This window comes from Corythoichthys intestinalis, chromosome 7 (genome assembly GCF_030265065.1).
Source record: "Corythoichthys intestinalis isolate RoL2023-P3 chromosome 7, ASM3026506v1, whole genome shotgun sequence".
Classification (NCBI taxonomy): domain Eukaryota; kingdom Metazoa; phylum Chordata; class Actinopteri; order Syngnathiformes; family Syngnathidae; genus Corythoichthys; species Corythoichthys intestinalis.
Window position 1 is genome coordinate 44699328 of NC_080401.1, and position 23517 is coordinate 44722844.

Below are 23517 nucleotides of genomic sequence, written 5' to 3' on the forward strand. Positions count from 1 at the left end.
GGGAAATCTTTTACTATCCAAATTCGGCTTTAAACTTCTCCACAACAGTATCTCGGACCTGCCTGGTGTGTTCCTTGGTTTTCATAATGCTCTCTGCACTTTAAACAGAACCCTGAGACTATCACAGAGCAGGTGCATTTATACGGAGACTTGATTACACACAGGTGGATTCTATTTATCATCATCGGTCATTTAGGACAACATTGGATCATTCAGAGATCCTCACTGAACTTCTGGAGTGAGTTTGCTGCACTGAAAGTAAAGGGGCCGAATAATATTGCACGCCCCACTTTTCAGTTTTTTATTTGTTAAAAAAGTTTAAATTATCCCATAAATGTTGTTTCACTTCACGATTGTGTCCCACTTGTTGTTGATTCTTGACAAAAAAATTAAATTTCATATCTTTATGTTTGAAGCCTGAAATGTGGCGAAAGGTTGCAAGATTCAAGGGTGCCGAATACTATTGCAAGGCACTGTAATTACATGAATGCAAATACATGCTTGAAGTGAATAAGCAAAGCCTGTGTATCAATCAAGCCTGACGTTCATTTGTCACGCTGACTGCCATCACCCTGTCCATAAATGAGATAGCTTTAGCCAGTGGCAGAAGCTAATGTTTATGAGAAGATGTGAAATAAGATGTCAAAGATGATCGAGTGCCTTGCTTTCGGCAAAACATTTTTTTTTCAGGCGGGAGTGGTGTACATTTTTCCTGTCAGCGGCCATTCAGTTTATTTATTAAGTCCTCCGAGGGTCATACTAAACTCATGACAAAATATGATGCAGCAATCAAACAAATCATGAGCATTAGTGGGTCCTTTAGATGCTTTTTATAACAGTACCTTGGAGGCTTTAGAATTGCATGCCGGGCTACAATAAACAGACAATTCCAATTCTACCTTTTAGCTCTTGATCCAACTCTATTTTTTCTGTGTGCACGAGAATCGAAGGATGGTTTAAATGGCAGGATTTGACTTATAAATAAATAAATAAATAAATAAATAAGCATTAAATCGCCATCCTAAGCTGTGTTTGCCAGAATTGTAATGTTAAAAAAGTCGGAAAAACTAAAAAGTTTTACCGACAAATTGACAAAACTGGAGAAAAAGAACTGCATTTTAACTGTTGTTTAACATTAAATGACTGTAAAAAGTATGTAAGTGTAACCATCTGATAGTGGTGACTAGAGGTGGGATACAATTCAGAGTAGAGCTGTCCCGACTAGTCGACATCGTCGACGTCATCGATGACGTAAATCCGTCAACGAGCTCAACATCCTGTCAACGGTTAATGAAGGGTTAAAAAAATATATGCGTGGAAAGTTCAGAATGTCGGTCGCTCAGTATGCAAGCGGGGAAAGCGGCACAAAGCCAAAAAAGCGCACCAGAGTGTCCAAAACATTGACTTATTTCAAAGAAACAAAGGAGGGTACACTCTTGTGTCATGTATCTTCAATCCCAAGCTTGGCTGCACGTCGGCCGTGAATAAACACCTCAAGCGCCGTCACACAGTTTGTAAGTCCATCAGACTAACTAACGACATGTTTTTTTGAAGTTGCTAAGCCTGTCGCGATATGCAATGAGTCCATTTATCGCACGGCAAATAAAAATGAGGGCGGTAATTTTCATGGCTGCCTTTTATCGCTGCGCGCATGCATCCATCCATACATTGGTGCGTGCGTGCTGATGGCATATGAGACTCCAGTTCCTTTCTATTCTCAACACGCTGTAGAATTAAAGTTCAGACATACAAAATAAGAAAACACATCTATATTAAACACTGTAACATTAGCACTGCTACACTGAGGTGAATGGGGGGAAAAAGGCAACTTACTTTAGCCTGCTATAAAACATTGGCAGTCGTCTCGTGAAAGCAAACTTGCAGTTAAAAGGTGACACTTCACACATGAAAAATCGCTGGTTAACAGCATTTGCAAACGAAAAAAAAATGACAAAAAAAATCTATTACTGACACTACATGCAATGATAAAAAGTGCTTTTTTTGCGGAGAGTAAAGCTGAAGTTAGCGGTTTAGCGAACGTACTTCCGGTGAACATTTCAAAAATAAAAGCATGTCATGTTCGTCATATAAAGAGCGATTTCTGGAGTTAATCCCACATACTTCAGAATTCAGATTCTACCCTAAGAATACCTTTATGAAAAATCTGATTGGCAATGAATAATTATTATAGTTATTATAATACTATTATATACAGTACTATACTATAATATTAATGCTAGGTGTTTTTTTAAGAATTGTTTTGAATCATGTTGGAAAGGTGAAGTCAGTGTTCTGAATCTGTTTACACTCCATTCTTTTGCACTAGTCAATTCTATCAGCATTTGAACTCATTGTTTATTTGTGATTTATTATTGTTATTTACATGTTTATTTGTACTTTAATAAATAATTTAAGTGTTCCAATATGTTTTTGTGAATTGATAAGCGTCAACAAAAATTTCAGTGCTAAATTAGTAAAAAGATGTTTTGTTTTGTTTTAATTATTAGGTTAGTCGACTAATCGTAAAAATAGTCGGCTGACTAATCGGGAGAAAATTAGTCGTTTGGGACGGCCCTAATTCAGAGGCTACGATTCGATTATAAATCGATTATTCCCCTTCCCTCCAGCTTTTAGCTGCTTTTAATGTTTCGTACATTAGTTCCAAAATTGTTCAAAAATCCTCTCAGGCTAAACAAAACTACTATTTCAGTATCAAGTTAACAGTTAAAATCAGTAAATAAAATACTCAAGCCCCCATTCTGTATCAGCAGCTTTAAACTACATTAAATTAATTTAATGTTGTGAATCAACCGTTAAAGTTGTTAAAATTGCTCCCGTTATTCCATAATTTCCCTTCTGTCTACTTTTGACATGGGAAAATTTTAAAACTGTTTCATCATTTAAAGATAGATTCAAGACAAGATTTTGCCAATTTAGGAGTATTTTAGATAAAAAGTTAATTAGGTTTGCTACAACAGAGCCTTACAGAAAAGTCTACTGCTTCAAGATGGCGGCTGTTTACTAACGTCGGCAAGTCTGTCATTTTGCATCTAGTTCTCTATACATGTTCTAACACCGCCGCCGTCTTCAAATCGCATCTAGTTCTACATATATGAGATATCTACCTTAGCATTATTGTGGCCGTATGTTTGTAGCAACTAGCAACTGGGCGTTGTTTGTAGTGGCTGTCGGCCGCAGTCAGGTATTATTGTTTTTTTTATCTAGCTGCATGAGTTGAACATGATATTTACTCTCGGTCTGTTCCTCATTGCGTCCCGAAGACCGCGCTGCCGGTGTTTTAGTTCCGCTTTACCTGGTATAATTCAATATTCGGAATTTGGATGTTTGTGAATCGTTCTCGATCTTCCATGGCCAAATCGCAAATAATCTAAGAACCGGAAATTTCGCACGCCTCTCGACACTTTCTCATTCTCCCTCCTCTCCACATTGTCAGTATGGCAGTTGAGCATCCAGTCGACTGTGCCAACAGTTCAGTCTAGTGTCAGCTTCCGGTCCATTCTTTTAAGTTCTCAGGGAGTAAGGTTTTCCTAACAGTCCCTTCACTCAACAATTCCACTAACCAGTCTTCAGTACCTCGGTAGTCAGAACACTCGACTGCCAAGATGATGGTGTGGTTAAAATCCCGAATACAAAGGGACCACGTCTGGTTGCATATGGATCATAATATGAAATAATTACATTGTTAATTGTTCCACTTGATTTTTAGTTAAAAAAAAATCAACCACAAAATGCACAGTTACAGTAGCACTATACTTGTTTTACAAATATTTTTACAGTTTTTTAATGTTAATATTCTGGCAACCACAGATGTTAATATTTTACTGTAAATCATTTTTTTAACAGTACAGTGCGGACGAAGAAGCACATTAACACATCAACACATTGACAAACTACATTTTCGGACTAAAAGCCACTAGTTTTTTCTCTCAGTTCGATCCCTGCGGCTTTTATAACAAAACAGCTTATTTATGTATTTCTTTTGACAAATGAGCTTCATATTTTCTCGTTAAATATAAAAAACGTTGATATTTCCTTTTCCTTTTCTATTTTGCTTCGTAGCCTGGCGCGTCATGATGACGTTGCCACTTAGGGTGAATTCAAAGTCTCTACCGGCTAGCACGAGTGTTCCATAACGACAACACACTTGAGTGTATGCGCGTGTGTTCGGTCTACAATGCACTCTACTACATTCTCCAATTCGCATCCCTAATTTATGGTAGTGCTCTGAAAACTTAGTCTGGCAGATTACTATGACATTAATGAAGCAATGAGGTGTGTTGTTAATAGGCATTTGCCGGTATGATATTCTGACGGTATGATAACCTTAAGCCAAAATATCACGGTATTGCAATAACAGCTCTAAAATGTGTTACTTTGAGATATCTGGGTTTAAAAACAACAACTTTTTTTCCATTGAAGCGGATTTTTATTTTTCAAAACATATTAGCAAATTGTAACATAAGTATTATGTTAAGTAAAAAAAAAAAAAATCTAAATCAAATTAAAATAAATGCAGTCCTTTAAGTGAGCCTCAACCCACAGCCGCAGCTCAACATTATTACCGTCAGAACAGAAATAATTGAATTATTTTCCATACAAATCATGTGTATGACTCGTATTATGTTTACATTATACACACACTCTCTCAACACAGACAGTTGCCAGAGAGAGAAAAAAACACCACGTTTTACCACCGCTAGACACACTAAACACGCTGGAGTTAACCCTCGTAGCTGGTGGGAAATGTTTGTGACAGTGTTTTCTAACCCTTAATTTTGAATACCGTAATTTCCCGAATATAACGCGCACTTTTTTTTCCCAAAATGTACTCGTAAATCATGGGTGCGCGTTATTCACGGGTGAAGGGACGGAGACAGAAAAAATTCATCATGATTCATGTTCCACTGTAACAACACAACTCCTTACTTTGTGAAAATTATTATCGTATACTGTGAGCAATTTTACCACAGAAAATCAATATTCTATTTTAAAAAAAAAAATGACGAAAGGATTAAAAAATGCTGCAACCGTGTATTTTATAAAAGTTCGAGACACGAGACTCATTTATTGGTGCTAAAATTAGGGTACGCTTTATACACGGGTAACAGAATTTCCCCTAGATTTTAAAGGTAAAGTTGGGGTGCGTGTTATACACGGGTGCGCCTTATATTCGGGAAATTACGGTAAATGCGAAATCATATTGGAGGTATTGGCGCAAACATGTTTTACATGTCGGTTGCCCCTCCTCTAAGCCATGGCTGTAACTTTTTCAGTATTCCCATTCCAGGGATTTAGTTTTCTTCGATAGGGGAAAAAGTTCAGGAGTTTCACCTCCTCCTTTCATTGTGTAGCACAGCTGACTCACTGACACTGACCAACAACAGGCGGGGGAGTGTTGAGCTTTACAGCTGAAAGCGAGGGATTTCTCCATGAATTTTGGGACATAAAAATAGCTAATACCTTAATGACGTATGACAGAAAATGTTTGCCGTTTTGAAACCTTGACGTTTTCATACCCCGGTGTATCTTGAAACCAGTAATCGGCACATGCCTAGTTGTCAGTCAGCAGGCTCTCTTGAGATGAGTGGGCATGTGGTAAGCACAAAATGGGCAGGTACTTCAGATAGTAGTTTGACATGCAATTAATTGACAAACCACATAAAGTATCTGATGACCTTAAATTTATCGGTTAAATGCTGGTCAAAGTCATAAAATGTAGGGAGGGAACAATAGCGTTGTTCTCTGCAAAAACATCCCCATAAAAACACTAGAGACGTCCTGGTTTCAATTCACTGACACAATTTTGAATTTGATTTTTGGTTGAGTTTAAGTCAAGTAGAGTTGCAATGTCAGTAATGCTGTTGTCTACTCTAGACAGCACAAAGCTTTAATGAGTTGGGTCTATGATAAATTAAACATTGGGAATGAATACACACACACACACACACACACCCCCACACACACGGAAGACAGGCTGAAAAGCTAAGATCCCTTCCTCTGACAAGCAAAGGCGTAACCTTTTTTATGACATCTCGTCGATCACAAACCTGGGAGAAATCGCCGTTCCTGGGGAGGTTGAGGCAGGAAAAATCCATGTCTGAGAAAGCAGAGAACATGTCAAGGTGTACATCGGGCGTAGTGGCTGCGGTAGAGTTGCTGTTGTTCAAGAGATATTGCCTGGAGAGAAAGAGAAGCAAAATTGTTGCCAAATTACATCTGTGTCGTGTCTTACTGCAAAGGTCAAAGAAAATGTAAAGCGGATGCCTCAACAGATTCAGTGCCAAACCAGTAATTTTTTCGCAATTGTGTAATTTTCCACTGATTTCAACGACATCCGCGGAAATCAAAACAGTCCACGGAATACAGGGCGAGGTCCAGTATATTAAATGCTACCTGGAGTTTTCATCCCGGCCGCTAAATTTTGCAGTATAATAGCGCCCGCCACTGGCCCTGCCCATTATGGAAAGGGAAATGACATTGCTTTTACAAGAAGACGGCTTTTTTAAAAAATGATATAATTGCTTTTGTTTAATGTAAGGTTCTGCACTTGTTTTTTCCTGATATATGCATTAAGTTTATGTTTGATATCCAGGCCCAGTGAATAGTTTGCACTTTATTAAATATTTCCTTCACTATCACTTTTGATCAAACTCATTTTTCGATGTTTTGCACTTCATAAATGATAATATATCTGCCTCAAGAGTGACAATGACAATATTAAGGCTTATTAGTTTAAAACCATAATGTTTTGCTGTGTTTTGGGCTCACAAATAATTTCATAGGACAATTCTTATATCATTATTTCATCAATGTGCCTAAACCTAGGTAAACTTTACACAAATGACTCAATATTGTACAATGACTCATCAATGACTCAATGCTCAATGCTGTGCTCTGATATCTTTTGCTACGTTTACTAATAAAATTGTTCGTCTATGACAGGGGTGGGCAAACCGGTCCTCGAGGGCCGCAGTGGGTCCTGGTCTTTGTTCCAACTGATCCAGCACAGAGCTTTTAACCAATGAGGTTTCAATGGAAACAAGAAGCACCTGACTGCAATCAACTGATTGCACTTATAACACACCAGATTGGTGAAAAGGTGTCCTCTTGATGGGTTGCAGCAAAAACCCGCACCCACAGCGGCCCTTTGTGGAATAGTTTGCCCACCCCAGGTCTATGAAGTAATAATGTTTAACAAACCAGGATTATACATTTGTTTTTATTTCAAAATACTGTGTTTCGGCGTTTCAATGCTGAACAGCTATGAACCATATTTTCCACACTATAAGGCGCAGATTCAATTAATGGCCTATTCTTAAACTATTTTCATATATAGGGCGCACCGCTTTGTAAGGCGCAGTACTACTAGTATAGAGGAGTTCCAAAAAATCAATTATTACATGCACCGCGATTTGACACGTGACCATTCGATTGCGATTCATAAAGGTTCAAAAACGATGATTTTCCCACATAACTTTATGACAGCTGCACGGAGCGGAACGAAATTCCAAGACACGTCTACCGCCCGGACACCTTTAACGGACGCACGCACAACGTTATAATGGATGCTGCCTGTAACTGAGTGAGATATTTACTCCTTTTCAAAAGACTGGTAAATAATTTTGTGTATGAGAAAGGCAGGAAAAGAAGCGCGAGAGGGGAAGAGAGATAGTTCTTTGCTCATTGTCTTTCAGATGTCCAGCAGTAGTTTCAAGTCATGTCAATTGAAAAAGGTCCTGAGTGTGTTGCTAAGACCTGTGTCCGTCCACAAGAGGTGAGTACACGAACCCTCTTGTACTGTTTAGCCTTTATCGTTGTTGTTTTAGAGGTGTTAACTAGAGATGTCCCGATCCGATATTTGGAACGGATCGGACGCCGATATGCGCAAAAAAAATGCGCATCGGTATTAGATCGGCCAACACGGAAAAATTCCGATCCAGACTTCCGATCGTTTTTTTTCAGTCCGGTCCGGGTTTTCCAGCGCACCGATTTACATAATCCATTTCAGTTTTTGCTTCGGTTTCCCTAAAATCCGGTCCGCATTTTACGGCACACCTTCAACACACTACATTTACATTAACGTCTCCCAATTTACCGAGAGACTTTATCGGTAAAAATATCAGCTGTGTGGGATGATTTCACCTTAAAGAACGACAAAGACGAAGAGGCAGAGTGCAACATATGCCACAATAAAGTCAAGCGTGGAGGTAAAGCTGTAAGAAGTTTTAATACAACCAACCTAATCAAGCATTTAGCAAAATACCACCACAAACAATATAAGAAGTATGTTAAGAAACCGAAGACAAAAAGAAAGGTCCTACGCAACTAACACTGGCAGAAACTTTTGCTATGAGTGACACACTGGCATTCGACAGTCCCAAAGCCCAGGGAATAACAAGAGTCATTGCCGAAGAATTAATTCTGGATGACGAGCCATTATCTCTCGTGAGTAAAGACGCACCATCCAACACTTAGAACCACGGTACAACATGCCCAGCCGTCATTACATCCTTGAGCGATTCGGCCGTGGAAGATTCGAGAACGATTCACAAACATCCAAAATCCGATTATTGAAATATGTCAAGTAAAGCGGAACTAATACACAGCGCGGTCTTCGGGACGCAATGAGAAACGGACCGCATTGCGTCCCGAAAGCAAACATCATGCTTGTCATAGACCCGGGTAATGCCAATGCTCAACTCACGGCTTTAGCTCAACTCATGCCGCTGGATAAAAAACACAAGAATACCTGACTGCCGCTGACAGCCGCTACAAACTACATCAACGTCGTTTTACTGTAGATAATAAATATCATATGTATATAGAACTAGATGCAAAATGACAGACTCGACGGCGTTAGCAACATTGAAGTATTGAAAACTAGTTGCGTTAGTTAACAGCTGCCATCTTAAAGCAGGAGACTTCCCTAGTAGGCTGTTGTGAACCTTCCAAGCGAACCTAATTAACTTTTAATCTAAAATCGGCAAAATCATTACTTGAATCTATCTTCAAAACAGTTTTAAAACTTTCACATGTCGAAAGTAGACAGAAGGGAAATTATGGAATAACGGGAGCAATTTTAACAACTTTAACGGTTGATTCGCAAAATTAAATGAATTGAATGTAGTTTAAAGCTGCTGATACAGAATGGGGACTTGAGTATTTTATTTACTGTTTTAAAATGTTAACTTGATACTGAAATAGTCGTTTATTTAAACCTGAGAGGCTTTTAATACAATTTTTATAACTAATGCACGAAACATTAAAAGCATCTAATAGCTTGGGGGGTTTGTGGGATTTTCCACTGAGGTTGTTTGTGTGTTTTGCTTTTTTATGAGAGTTTACAATATTATTTGCACGTTTTACTGACTGACTATGCCATTTCTGTTTCTTATTTATAATGTTTTGTGTTTGTCACTGAATAAACAGGTCAGTTTCTTGTTACCAACCGTTGTGTGTTATTCAAACTCACCTAATTCAGCTGGCTAGTTGTTATCAAGAGTACTAAAACCTTTTTCAACATGAGTCTGACAACTAAGTAAGGAGGCTAAATAACTTTAAACTTTAACACATGCTCAGATAGGCCGGTATCGGCATCGGCCAGTATCGGTTTCGGATCGGAAGTGCAAAACAATATCGGTATCCGATCGGAAGTGCAAAAACCTGGATCGGGACATCCCTAGTGTTAACAGTTAGTGCAGAGCGCAAAACTAATTAGCTAATTCGCTAACGTGTATTTCATATGCAGAACATGTAAAACCATGATTAAGTAAAGCGGTAACACTACAAACATGCGAAATAGTACAGAAATCTGTAAAAACAAAGTATATTGGTTAAAAGAAATCTTATTTCCAAAGACACTTTGTTTCCAGAAAATGTGGAATTCAGTCTACCTGTGTAAATGTTATTGTATTGTTGAGAGAAATAAGTACTCCCTTTAAAATGGTTATCGTTTTTGCACTTTCTTGTAAAAATAAAAACATTAAAAAGCAGCTTAAGGGCAGCTTTATATTGTATGGGCAGGTTTCCATTGTTCCTGATGAATCATTAGGATAGTTTAAATAAACAATGGACACAAATTTGTTTTTCTACTTTATTAATTAGTAATGTACGATGCATCGATAATTGTGATAATCGCATTTATCCAACTTTCGTCTGAAGTTGGCGCGTCGGTGTTGTGCCGAAAAATAGCCACTCCACGCGAATTGTCCCCCCGACGGGAGCGCCCACACGTCACTCGTACAAACAGCCTTTTCTTACCAATCGATGGACACGGAAACGACGTTCTTGTACCGTGAATATGTATCATTTTACTCTGCTTGAACTAATAAATACTTTACTGTGACCAACGCTCTGAAAATAGAGCAAGGCTTTATTTTGGGCCCCGCCTCTCTGCGCAAGTTCAATCAAAGTTTGCTTTCCGTCCAAGACGGCCGTCCACCGCTCACTTTCGCCGAAAAGTCCGATCCAAACTATTGTAATGCCCCGGATATGGGGAAGAAGGAGAGAAGTCTGTATTTGCTTACCCACTTGATTGTGGTAACAATAATAAAGAAAAACAATAACAAAATAACAGCGGGCTGCTACGACATGCGACCGCTATCTCTCGCTATCTCGCTCGTTCTCCCATTATTCCTACTCGTTCCTCTTGCGTCTCTTAAATGAATAAATAAAATACTACTCTAAAATGCTGCTCTCACTCGCGCGGGTAGTAGAGTGGAGTGGGCTACAGCTGTGTAATCGGCTGACTGACGCATCTGATTAGTATCTTTTTTTTTTTTTTTTTCGGCGGGGGGGGCGCAAACGAGACTGTGGCGGGCCGCCACAGTCTCGTTCATTGGTGGGAAACACTGCTAGTAGTGGTTGGGTTGCGTTATGCATCCACAGTGATGGAGCTGCGCTAAAGAGAATGTCTTGCCTGCTCTATTTTTTAGAGGCTAAGAAAATTAAATTTATGGTCACTCATTTAAAACAGAAAGAATCAGGGTTTATTTGATTGTAGTAAATAGTGAACAACTTATTTTTACACAACAATATTTCAGGTTTTGGCATGGGATTAATTCATTCATGTTTACGTTCACATTACATTTCCAATGTGAAAATCAGATGTTTAAATTTAGAACAACTTGAGAGTCAATCTATGTCAACTCTAGACATTTTTTTTTTTTTTAAATCAACCATTCTCCTGTGAACCGAAAGCCAACAAAAGATAATTCCACCTTGCGTGAATGCAGGTCATTATATCATTATGAGCCTCTGTGCTTTGAAAAAGGTGAGTAGTGCACACACCCTAAGACCAAAAGCAAACCTTTGTTCAGGTGGAAACGTAGCATACAGCCGTTTTGCATGTCCACGAATCACATGCCAGAGCTCAGGCACACTAGACTTAGCTCTGCCAAAGCTATTTGCAGGATTTGTCCCGTGTCCTCAAGCATGGGTCAGAGATCACGGGATGGTTAAACACACCGGAACAGTTGAAGATCAAGAAAAAAATCAGTCAATTGTTGTCCACCCAGCTCTAAGTTTCAGTTAATGGCCTTCCTGGACGAGTAATAATCTAAATTGGCCCAGAAGAAATTCAAGGTACGACATCTCTACTATTGGATTGGGTAGCCTAAAATATTTTGTTCACTTGAAAATTGGCATTATTTGAAATAAAACAATTGAATTGATATGTCAAATATGTCAACCATTGCGCCAAGCGCCCAACTTGTGCTCCATAAACTGTGGCGACACTGTGCTAAGTTGTTTCCACACACATACTATACGATGAATGGGTTGGTAAATGGTGCACTGTCTGTGCTAAGTGCAGTGTGAAAAGGCCTTAAGACAAACAATTCACTTCATCTTCACATTTTAGTCAGGGTCCAACATTAGCAGTGGACCGCTGGCCCATTTCACTGTGTTGGACTGTCATGTACACGAACCTTACAGACACCGGTCTAACCGGGCCAGGACAAATTCAGTACAATATGCAATTGACATGATAAAACAAAAATAAAAACTTATAATTAGAAAATTACATTTTGTTAACTGAAGCATATTATTATCATATAAGGCTTACAGTTGTGGTCAAAAGTTTACATACACTTGTGAAGAACATAATGTCATGGCTCTCTTGAGTTTCCAGTTATTTCTACAACTCTGATTTTTCTCTGATAGAGTGATTGGAACAGATACTTCTTTGTCACAAAAAAACATTCATGAAGTTTGGTTCTTTTATGACTTTATTATGGGTGAACAGAAAAAAGTGATCAAATCTGCTGGGTCAAAAATATACATACAGCAGCGCTAATATTTGGTAACATGCCCCTTGGCCATTTTCACTTCAATTAAGCGCTTTTGGTAGCCATCCACAAGCTTCTAGCAAGCTTCTGGTTGAATCTTTGACCACTCCTCTTGACAGAATTGGTGAAGTTAAGTTAAATTTGATGGCTTTCTGACATGGACTTGTTTCTTCAGCATTGTCCACAAGTCCTCAATGGGGTTTAAGTGAGGACTTTGGGAAGGCCATTCGAAAACCTTAAATCTAGCCTGATTTAGCCATTCCATTACAACTTTTGATGTGTGTTTGGGGTCATTGTCCTGTTGGAACACCCAACTGTGCCCAAGACCCAATCTTCGGGCTGATGACTTTAGGTTATCTTGAAGAATTTGAAGGTAATCCTCCTTCTTCATTATCCCATTTACTCTCTGTAAAGCACCAGTTCCATTGGTAGCAAAACAGCCCCACAGCATAATACTACCACCACCGTGCTTGACGGTGGGCATGGTGTACTTGGGGTTAAAGGCCTCACCTTTTCTCCTCCAAACATATTGCTGGGCATTGTGGCCAAACAGCTCGATTTTTGTTTCGTTCTCACCACAGAACTTTCCTCCAGAAGGTCTTATCTTTGTCCATGTGATCAGCAGCAAACTTCAGTCGAGCCTTAAGGTGCCGCTTTTGGAGCAAGGGCTTCCTTCTTGCACGGCAGCCTCACAGTCCATGGAGATGCAAAACACGCTTGACTGTGGACACTGACACTTGTGTTCCAGCAGCTTCTAATTCTTGGCAGATCTGCTTTTTGGTGATTCTCGGTTGAATCTTCACCCTCCTGACCAATTTTCTCTCAGCAGCAGGTGATAGCTTGCGTTTTCTTCCTGATCGTGGCAGTGACAAAACAGTGCCATGCACTTTATACTTACAAACAATTGTTTGCACTGTTGCTCTTGGGACCTACAGCTGCTTTGAAATGGCTCCAAGTGACTTTCCTGACTTGTTCATGTCAATGATTCGCTTTTTCAGATCCATGCTGAGCTCCTTTGACTTTCCCATTGTTTGTTTGTGGGCGTTTGCATCCAATGAGCCCTATTTAAATGGCTTCAGAGAAGTCAAAATTGCTAATTCGTGTTGCTGTATGTATATTTTTGACCCAGCAGATTTGATCACTTTTTCTGTTAACCCATAATAAAGTCATAAAAGAACCAAACTTCAGGAATGTTTTTTGTGACAAAGAAGTATCTGTTCCAATCACTCTATCGGAGAAAAATCAGAGTTGTAGTAATAACTGGAAACTCAAGAGAGCCATGACATTATGTTCTTCACAAGTGTATGTAAACTTTTGACCACAACTGTGTATCATGATGAATATAAGAGCCAAAAACAACCAGTTCTGACAGGGCCATCACTATCAGGTTGCCACTCAAAACGGCTTTTTGTCTGATCCAGTTAGTGCACAATGCTTGCATAAACTTATAATGCACTTAGATGGAAAGACATGTCAAACTGGTTTGGTTGTTGTTAAGCAAGTTCATTCATTGACCGGGCTGCTGTAAATTTTCACCATGTCTAGACCAAGGTAAGAGGATGCTGTCACTTCTAAAAGTCTTTCTCTTAGGGGACTCAACAGTTGGGTCGTATTAATCAAAGAGTGGGGTGCAGAAAGAATGAAGAACTTCCATGCAACCCATTATACGGCCACTGTACATGAGTGCTTCACTATTTGGAGACAACTTTGAGATGAAGCCAAGTTTCTCCAAGATTTTCCCACTCGCATCCTACATGCTAGGGGTGGGAATATCTGGGTATCTTACGATATGATACGATCCAAGTTGCGATATAAGACTCATGACAATGATTATCTCACGATATGGCAATGAAAAAATTATGGTTACATGGGTCAGGAAACCAAGATCACACTCCACAGCCTCCCAGGGAAGGTCTACTCAGGGGTATTGGAGAGGAGGGTCCGTTGGGAAGTCGAATCTCAGATTCAGGAGGAGCGATGTGGTTTTCGTCCAGGCCGCGTAAGAGTAGATCAGCTCTATACCCTCAGCAGGGTTCTCGGGCGGTCATGGGAGTTCGCCCAACCAGTCTACATGTGTTTTGTGGACATTGAGAAGGCGTTCGACCGTGTCCCCTGGGGAGTCCTGTGGGTGGTTCTCACGGTGTATGGGGTATCGGAATCCCTGATATGGGGGGTCCGGTCCTTGTATGACCGGTGTCAAAGTTTGGTCCGTTTGGATCCGTTTCCAGTGAGGGTTGGACTCCGCCAAGGCTGTCCTATGTCATCAGTTCTGTTCATAACTTTTATGGAAATAATATCAAGGCGCAGCCGAGGCGTTGAGGGGGTCCCGTTTGGTGGCATCAGTATTGCATCTCTGCTTTTTGCAGATGATGTAGTGTTGTTGGTTTCATCAAGCCATGACCTTCAACTTTCACTGGAACCGTTTCGCAGCCGAGTGCGAAGCGGTCAGGATGAGACGCAGCACCTTCAAATCAGAGACCATGGTCCTCAGTCAGGAAAAGGTGGAGCGGCCTCTCCGGGTCAGGGATGAGGTCCTTCTCCAAGAGGAGGAGTTCAAGTATCCTATGGACTTGTTCACGAGTGAGGGAAAAATGGAACGGGAGATCGACAGGCGGATCGGTGCAGAGTATGCAGTGATGTGCACCGGACCGTCGCGGTGAAGGGGAGCTGAGCAGAAAGGCTGTGTGTCACGAGCTGTGGGTCGTGACCAAAAGAACAAGATCCTAGATACATGCGGCCGAAATGAGACATCCTCCATAGGATGTCCGGACTCTCCCTTAGACATAGGGTGAGAAGGTCGGTCATCCAGGAGGGGCTCTGAGTAGAGCCACTGCTCCTCTGCATCGAGAGGAGCCAGACGAGGTGGCTTGGGCATCTGATCAGGATGCCTCGGGGGCGCCTCCCTGGTGAGGTGTTCCGGGCACGTTCCACTGGGAAGATGCCGCAGGGCCGCCCCAGGACACGCTGGGGAGACTATGGCTAGGTTCATACTGCAGGTCTTAATGCAGGAATCCGATTTTTTTGTGTTTTTCCGACTCGAATGAGGCATTAACTTGACGTTCTGAACGGGACAAGTCGCATAGAAGTGGACCATTTCAAATCTGATCTGGGTCACTTTCGTATGTGGTACAAATCCGATCTGGGCCACATTTTTCCAAAATGTGGCTGGCGGTCTGAACTATCAGACTTGGAAAATCGGAATTCATGCAGCAATTACGTCAGCAAAGAGCAAGAGGCATGGAGGACGGCAGCGATGTAGGCATTAGCGCCTCGCTTGAACTCTGCTTTTAAGCACGAATCGTCAAGGCTCATGTGTGTGCGTGTATGCGTTCTATCAGTCCATATAAACTTTGAATATAAGACTAAACGGGGACTATTAATGTCTGTTGTGTGTAGAGCTGGGAATCTTTGGGCACCTAACGATTCGATTACGATTACGATTCAGAGGCTCTGATTCGATTATAAAACGATTATTGATGCACCCCCCTCCTTTTTTTAAAATTTAAAAATAAAAAAATTTTTTTGTATGTTTTGTACATTAGTTCCAAAATTGTTCAAAAATACTCTCAGGCTAAACCACACTACTATTTTAGTATCAAGTTAACATATAGCAGTAAACAAATATACAAAAATAACATTAAATAAAAAACTCCAGTCACCATTCTGTATCAGCAGCTTTAAACTACATTCAATTAATTTAATGTTGTGAATCAACCGTTAAATTTGTTAAAATTGCTCCCGTTATGCCATAATTTCTCTTTTGTCTACTTTCGACATGTGAAAGTTTTAAAACTATTTTGAAGATAGATTCAAGTCAATATTTTACTGATTTAGGAGTATTTTAGATAAAAAGTTAATTAGGTTTGCTTGGAAGGTTCGCTACAACAGCCTTGCAGTGAAGTGTACTGCTTTAAAATGGCGGCCGTTTATAACGCCCACATCTAGCTTTTTGTAGATGTGCTGCTAACACTACCAAATCCATAATGCATCTAGTCCTATATAAATGATATCCACCGTAATATTATATGGATGAACTCTGTAGCAGCTTTTCGGCAGCAGTCAGGTATGTTGTTGTGTTTTTTTATCTCGTTGCATGAGTTGAGCTAGAGCCGTGAGTTGAGCATTGGCATTACCTGAGGGGCCGGGTAATGGGAAGCATGATGTTTAGCTACTCTCGCTCCGTTCCGTCCCGAAGATCGCGCGTACTTCCGCTTTACTTCGCATATTTCAATAATCGGAATTTGGATGTTTGTGAATCGTTCTCGAATCTTCCACGGCCGAATCGCGAATAATCTAAGAATCGGAAATTTGCACACCTCTAGTTGTGTGTGTCCTCTTTTCGGAAATCAAAATATGATCACCCTGGAATGACATAGCGCTAGCATTTTTAATTTGTTTTTATGCTTCTGCACATGCGGGTCTCTTTGCTGAGCGCATCTCGGACTGCGAATTAGTGCGCATGCGTGAAACTTGAACGGTCTCAATGGACAAAGACCTGTAGTATGAGCCTAGCCTATGTTTCCCGGCTGGCCTGGGAACGCTTTGGGATCCCCCATGAAGAGCTGGATGATGTGGCTGGGGAGAGGGAAGTCTGGGCTTCCCTGCTGAAGCTGCTGTCTCCGCGACCCAATCTCAGATAAGCGGGAGAAAGTGTATATATGGGTCAGCAAACCATTCTACGATATTCTAACACAAACAGTAAATTAAGCTCTTTTCATCTCTCTGCTGTGAATTAAAATGAGTATCACTTGTAGACGTCCAATCGATTTGAAGTTTGTTCATTTGCTGACATCCCTCCAACTTCATTTATTTTTTTAACCTGTTCAATTGATTTGGCATCCCTCCCACTTCGGATTGGACATCTATGGCTGTCAATGTAAGCCAATGAGTTCATTTTGGGGCATTTCATGTTCATTCCTGTTCACTTTTTGTCACTTCCGTCACTTCCTGCTGATTTTGGGGCCTTTCTGGGTCACTTCATGCTGATTCTGGGTTAATGAAAAGGTAGTGACCTATAAATGCTCGAAAATGAACAAGAAAGACCTGTAAATATCCCGAAAAACGAGGAAGACTGGCTATGAATGCTCTGGTTTGAGTGCCCTTGACGGCACCAGACGCCCAATCCACTTAGACTGGGAGGGGCGAGTGAACGTTCGTTCATTCAACACCTCCCAGTCAAAATGAATTGGATGTCTAGTGAAGTCAATAGCAGCAAATGAGTTAACATAGACACTGTTTGAGTACAAAATTTTCACAGAACCCCTTGGTTCATTTCTTTTTTAAACAGTGGTGCACTTATAAAACAATATATTTATTTTTGGCAGAAGCATATCAGTAAACATTTACAGTAGGTCACAAAGTATCGCGATATATCACCATTTCGATATATTGTCGCAACCCTACTAAGTACAAATTAACGACTACAGTTTTATCAACATTGCTGCTGACGGACAAAAAAACCCTGGAATATTTACTCAGGCAACTGAATAAATGCAGTTTTTGTTCTTATTTTAAATACAACAAGAAAAATGTTTTGAAGATGATTTTGCTCAAAGAAGCGAAGTGCTTTCATTGAAAGGCTTACAACAGAATTAAACACACACGTGTGTCTGGCTGAGGCTAGCGGCTAACGTCAGCACTACAACAATCTCTACTGGATGATAATGTTAGCGGCTGACATCATACAACAATCTCTTCTTGGATGACTTCTGAGCAGAAATCATCACAAAGAGAGTGCTACCAAAATGTATCAACTGTTATAAGTCTAGCAGTCTTTTCTTTTGACAGTATAACCAGCAGGGCCAATGGCGGGTGCTATATTAACACAGGATCTAGCGATACAGATACACTAGATTTGCGATACAAAGCTCACGATAACGATCTCATGAGATTGCGATACAACGATGATCAATACAATGTCGGGAAATCATCCTAAAATATTCTACATATCAACTAATAAATAGAAAAACAAGCTTCTGCTGTGAATTGGAATGAGTTTATCACTAGTCGACGTCATTCGCTGCCACCATCCCAATTCAAAGGGACTGGACGTCTATGGCTGTCAGTGGCAGCCAATGCCAGGCAACGAGGTAATTTTGGAGCATTTCAGGTCATTACCTGTTGATTTTCATTCACTTCATGTTGTTTTTGGGGCATACCTGGGTCACTTCTTGTTGATTTTAGGACATTTTATGGGTCACTTCCAGTAGATTGTGGGTAAAGAACAGGAAGTGACCCAGGAATCTCCCAAATAAATACGCACTGACTCAAACTCAACCTGTGAATGCTCTAAAATGAACAGAAAGTGACCTGTAAATGGCCTGAAAATTGGAGAGTGTGACTGTGAATGTTCTGGTTTGTTCATTCGCCCTTCCCAGTCTTAATGGATTGGGCATCGAGTGCCGTCAATGACAGCCATAGTTAACTGAGCCCCTATTATGGTGGAAGATTTTGGTAGCAACTTGTTGGTTCCTTTTTTTTTTTTTTTTTGTAAACATTGACACCTTTTAAAATGTTATCTCCATTCTTGGCAGGGGCATATCGATAACCTTTTGGAATATATATCACCAAATATCACCATTTTGATATTTTGTCACTCCCGTAATGAAAACTATAGCTAAAATGAAATATTCAGCACATCATCCAGTAATCCATGGACAATTCGAATTTCTGCAGAAGGCGGTGAAATCTGCAATAAATTCTGCAATTGCGGATTCCTAGTGATACTAAAATGTTATTGCAGAATTTAATTTAAATGTTTATTTTAATGTAAAAATCATAATCATGAGTATTACTATATTAGCACTTAATATTGTTAGAATGATGGCAACCTAGGTGCAAATTTAAGTGCAGGGTTTCCCCAATGCTTAGTTTTTCTTGCCCCCCTGTTTTGTTTATGAAGTGCCCATAAGAAAAACAGATTGCAGATTTTATAGATACAAAGAATACACAAAACCGCTAACAAAAAAATATGCCCCTAAGCGCAAAGCTTGCCAAACATTCATTAGTATGACAGCTAACACAACATTCCTGGCACTGATTGGCTACACTTTACTGGACAACTAAAATAATAATGTCACCTAACATTATGCAACAGTGATGTGTCTCTTCCTTCCAGCCAGCACAATTATGAAACGTGAAACCGACATGCTATCAACAGGTTGCAATTATCCTGCAGGCAGTGTCAACAAGTGAGAAGAGTATCCTGCATACCTTGCTTCGCTTCCATTAAATAGAGCTTAAAACAAAAGGCTGTCTTGTTTGCAAAACAACAAAACAGAGTACAAAAAGTTATTGTTTGCATCACTGGGAAAAAAAATCTAAAAAGATTGTCTATAATTGCATGAGATTTTCTACAATGCATGAACTATCCATTGTGCATGAGTTTCTTTCAAATCACCTGCATTTGCAACCACATGAACAGCAGAGTTGTGATGCGCGTGGAGAGAATGCAACGTACACAGGCTCTCTTGTGCTCACGCACACCACATCCTTTGAGAGTCACCTCTAATTCAGCTATGAGGTCATAAGGGCTAAAGACATTGACAGATTAAAGACTATAGAAAGCAAAATTTCGACTCATCTTTTTTTGGACACGCAGACTTCCCCTATGTAAGGCACTGACTTACACAATGTACAATTCAACAGTGGTAAACATGGTCATTAACAAAATACAAGCAGTAACCTCACATTTCAAAATGAAATGTTTTCACTGGAAAACACTGGAAAATTTGCATTGGGGGCTAATTACCAGTATAAGTAATATTAGGAATAAAAGATTTTTTTTTTTTAAATGTCCACGCAAAGCAAAACTCTTGCACCTTATTGCATTGGACTTCTCATTTTGTACACTAATTTGCTATTGAAATAGTTTTATACCCAAGGCCACATAGTTCATTGGTGAACAGGATGCCTTCATACTGAAGGAGCCCTATTTGGCCCACAGGCCAAGCGGACGTTTGCAGTAGGAGTTTGGTAAAACCATAGAGATTGACTTCCGGATGGCTTCACAGAATGTTCACACTGATTTAGGTCAGTGATGTCCAAGGTCCAGCCCACAGCTTGCTTTTTATTGACGTCATATTCCCCCAAAAAAGACCAAAAAGAAAAAAAAATAATCATAAGCCAGTGCACAAGTTAGCACTTGCTGCATCGAGCTTCTCACTTGCCAACAGAAGATTTGTAATCATAATATTTCTACACAATGGGGCTGCAGTATAAAATGTATTTATTATTTTAAAAAAATAGTTTGGGGCAAAAAAAATCTTTCAACACAGTCTATTTTACATTCAAACAAAATATAGATTACCGTATTTATCAGACTATAAGTCGCATTTTTTTTCATAGTTTGACTTGGGGTGAGACTTATACTCGGGAGCGACTTACAGTGCCTTGCAAAAGTATTCGGCCCCCTTGAATCTTGCAACCTTTCGCCACATTTCAGGCTTCAAACATAAAGATATGAAATTTAATTTTTTTGTCAAGAATCAACAACAAGTGGGACACAATCGTGAAGTGGAACAACATTTATTGGATAATTTAAACGTTTTTAAACAAATAAAAAACTGAAAAGTGGGGCGTGCAATATTATTAGGCCCCTTTACTTTCAGTGCAGCAAACTCACTCCAGAAGTTCAGTGAGGATCTCTGAATGATCCAATGTTGTCCTAAATGACCGATGATGATAAATAGAATCCACCTTTGTGTAATCAAGTCTCCGTATAAATGCACCTGCTCTGTGATAGTCTCAGGGTTCTGTTTAAAGTGCAGAGAGCATTATGAAAACCAAGGAACACACCAGGCAGGTCCGAGATACTGTTGTGGAGAAGTTTAAAGCCGGATTTGGATACAAAAAGATTTCCCAAGCTTTAAACATCTCAAGGAGCACTGTGCAAGCCATCATATTGAAATGGGAGGAGCATCAGACCACTGCAAATCTACCAAGACTCGGCCGTCCTTCCAAACTTTCTTCTCAAACAAGGAGAAAACTGATCAGAGATGCAGCCAAGAGGCCCATGATCACTCTGGATGAACTGCAGAGATCTAGAGCTGAGGTGGGAGAGTCTGTCCATAGGACAACAATCAGTCGTACACTGCACAAATCTGGCCTTTATGGAAGAGTGGCAAGAAGAAAGCCATTTCTCAAAGATATCCATAAAAAGTCTCGTTTAAAGTTTGCCACAAGCCACCTGGGAGACACACCAAACATGTGGAAGAAGGTGCTCTGGTCAGATGAAACCAAAATTGAACTTTTTGGCCACAATGCAAAACGATATGTTTGGCGTAAAAGCAACACAGCTCATCACCCTGAACACACCATCCCCACTGTCAAACATGGTGGTGGCAGCATCATGGTTTGGGCCTGCTTTTCTTCAGCAGGGACAGGGAAGATGGTTAAAATTGACGGGAAGATGGATGCAGCCAAATACAGGAACATTCTGGAAGAAAACCTGTTGGTATCTGCAAAAGACCTGAGACTGGGACGGAGATTTATCTTCCAACAGGACAATGATCCAAAACATAAAGCCAAATCTACAATGGAATGGTTCAAAAATAAACGTATCCAGGTGTTAGAATGGCCAAGTCAAAGTCCAGACCTGAATCCAATCGAGAATCTGTGGAAAGAGCTGAAGACTGCTGTTCACAAACACTCTCCATCCAACCTCACTGAGCTCGAGCTGTTTTGCAAGGAAGAATGGGCAAGAATGTCAGTCTCTCAATGTGCAAAACTGATAGAAACATACCCCAAGCGACTTGTAGCTGTAATTGGAGCAAAAGGTGGCGCTACAAAGTATTAACGCAAGGGGGCCGAATAATATTGCACGCCCCACTTTTCAGTTTTTTATTTGTTAAAAAAGTTTAAAATATCCAATAAATTTTGTTCCACTTCACGATTGTGTCCCACTTGTTGTTGATTCTTGACAAAAAATTAAAATGTTATATCTTTATGTTTGAAGCCTGAAATGTGGCGAAAGGTTGCAAGGTTCAAGGGGGCCGAATACTTTTGCAAGGCACTGTATGTGTGAAATTATTAACACATTATGAAATCATTTCACATGTTATATTGGTGTTTTGGAGTGACACTGATGGTTTGGTAAATTTGTTAGCATGTTCCTCAGCTATAGTTATCTGAATAACTCATAAAAGCTATGGCCACATTCGCGTTCTGCCTTTGGCAATGTGTGTTCAATTGGATTATTGACTTTTTTATGTTGAAATGCATGCTTTTAGTTTGTGGCGCTTTCACGCCCAAGTGGGGGCGCATTCGCACTTGTTTACGCGAAGAAGCGCGCTCACACACCAGAAGAAGACGGACAGCTACGCGTCTGAGCTTGCGTAATTTAATTAGGAAAAAAGATTTCAAATTAAATTTTGCTGCTTCGAGTATTTGTTTAATTAAAGTGGCGTTGTAATGGTGTGTTTTGTATGAAGGTAGATTTGTGTCTTTATTATTCAATCAAAAAAAAAAAAGTTGCTTCAATCAAAATATATATTTTCAATCGAAAAAAACATCACTTCAATAAAAAAAAAATGTGTTTGCAAAAATAAATTTGAAAATCAAAAAAATATATTTGAAAACTATTTTTCTTTTATTGAATTTTTTTTTTGATTTAGTTTTTTTTTTTAATTGAAACACCATTTTTGATTGAAGTCATGTAAATTTGCGTTTGGACCACATTTTGGCTAGGACATTTGTGTCTTTATTATTCAATCAAAAATGAAGTTGCTTCAAACAAACAAAAAAAATATTTTCAAAAGAAAAATCACTTCAATCAAAAATTTTAAAAAATTCAATCGTAGCAAAAAAGGTTTGGATGTGAAAAAATATTTGAGACCCAGAAATTCGCATTTGAACACTTTATTTTTCATTCAAACTTTTTTTTTATTGAAGCAATCCTTTTTGTGTTTGAGCCATATTAAGGGTAGGACATTTGTGTCAAAATCATTCAATCGCAATAAAAGTTGCTTTATCAAAAAACTTTTTAATCAAAGAAAAGAATCATTTGCAAAAATATATATTTTTGAAAATATATTTTTTTATTTGAAATATATATATTTTTTTATTGAAGTGTCACTTTTTTTGAAAAGCAAAAAGTTTTAAACTTTTTTTTTTTTCAAAGTGGAAAAAGTTTTGAACACACTTTTTTTTTTGAAGTGGGAAAAGTTTTGAAGGCACTTTTTTTTCGATTGAATCATTTTGACACAAAGAT

At 39.5% G+C, this 23517-nt stretch overlaps 1 protein-coding gene across 4 annotated transcripts in view; it reads right to left on the minus strand.

Moving 5' to 3' along the window:
- sbno2b (strawberry notch homolog 2b) overlaps window positions 1-23517 on the minus strand; it is a 147224-nt gene that overhangs the window by 85497 nt on the left and 38210 nt on the right. For all 4 annotated transcript variants that reach the window (XM_057842270.1, XM_057842272.1, XM_057842271.1 and 1 more), the window contains one exon: window positions 6069-6198. In XM_057842270.1, the coding sequence (XP_057698253.1) occupies window positions 6069-6198 (130 nt within the window). The remainder of the gene's footprint in view (window positions 1-6068; window positions 6199-23517) is intronic.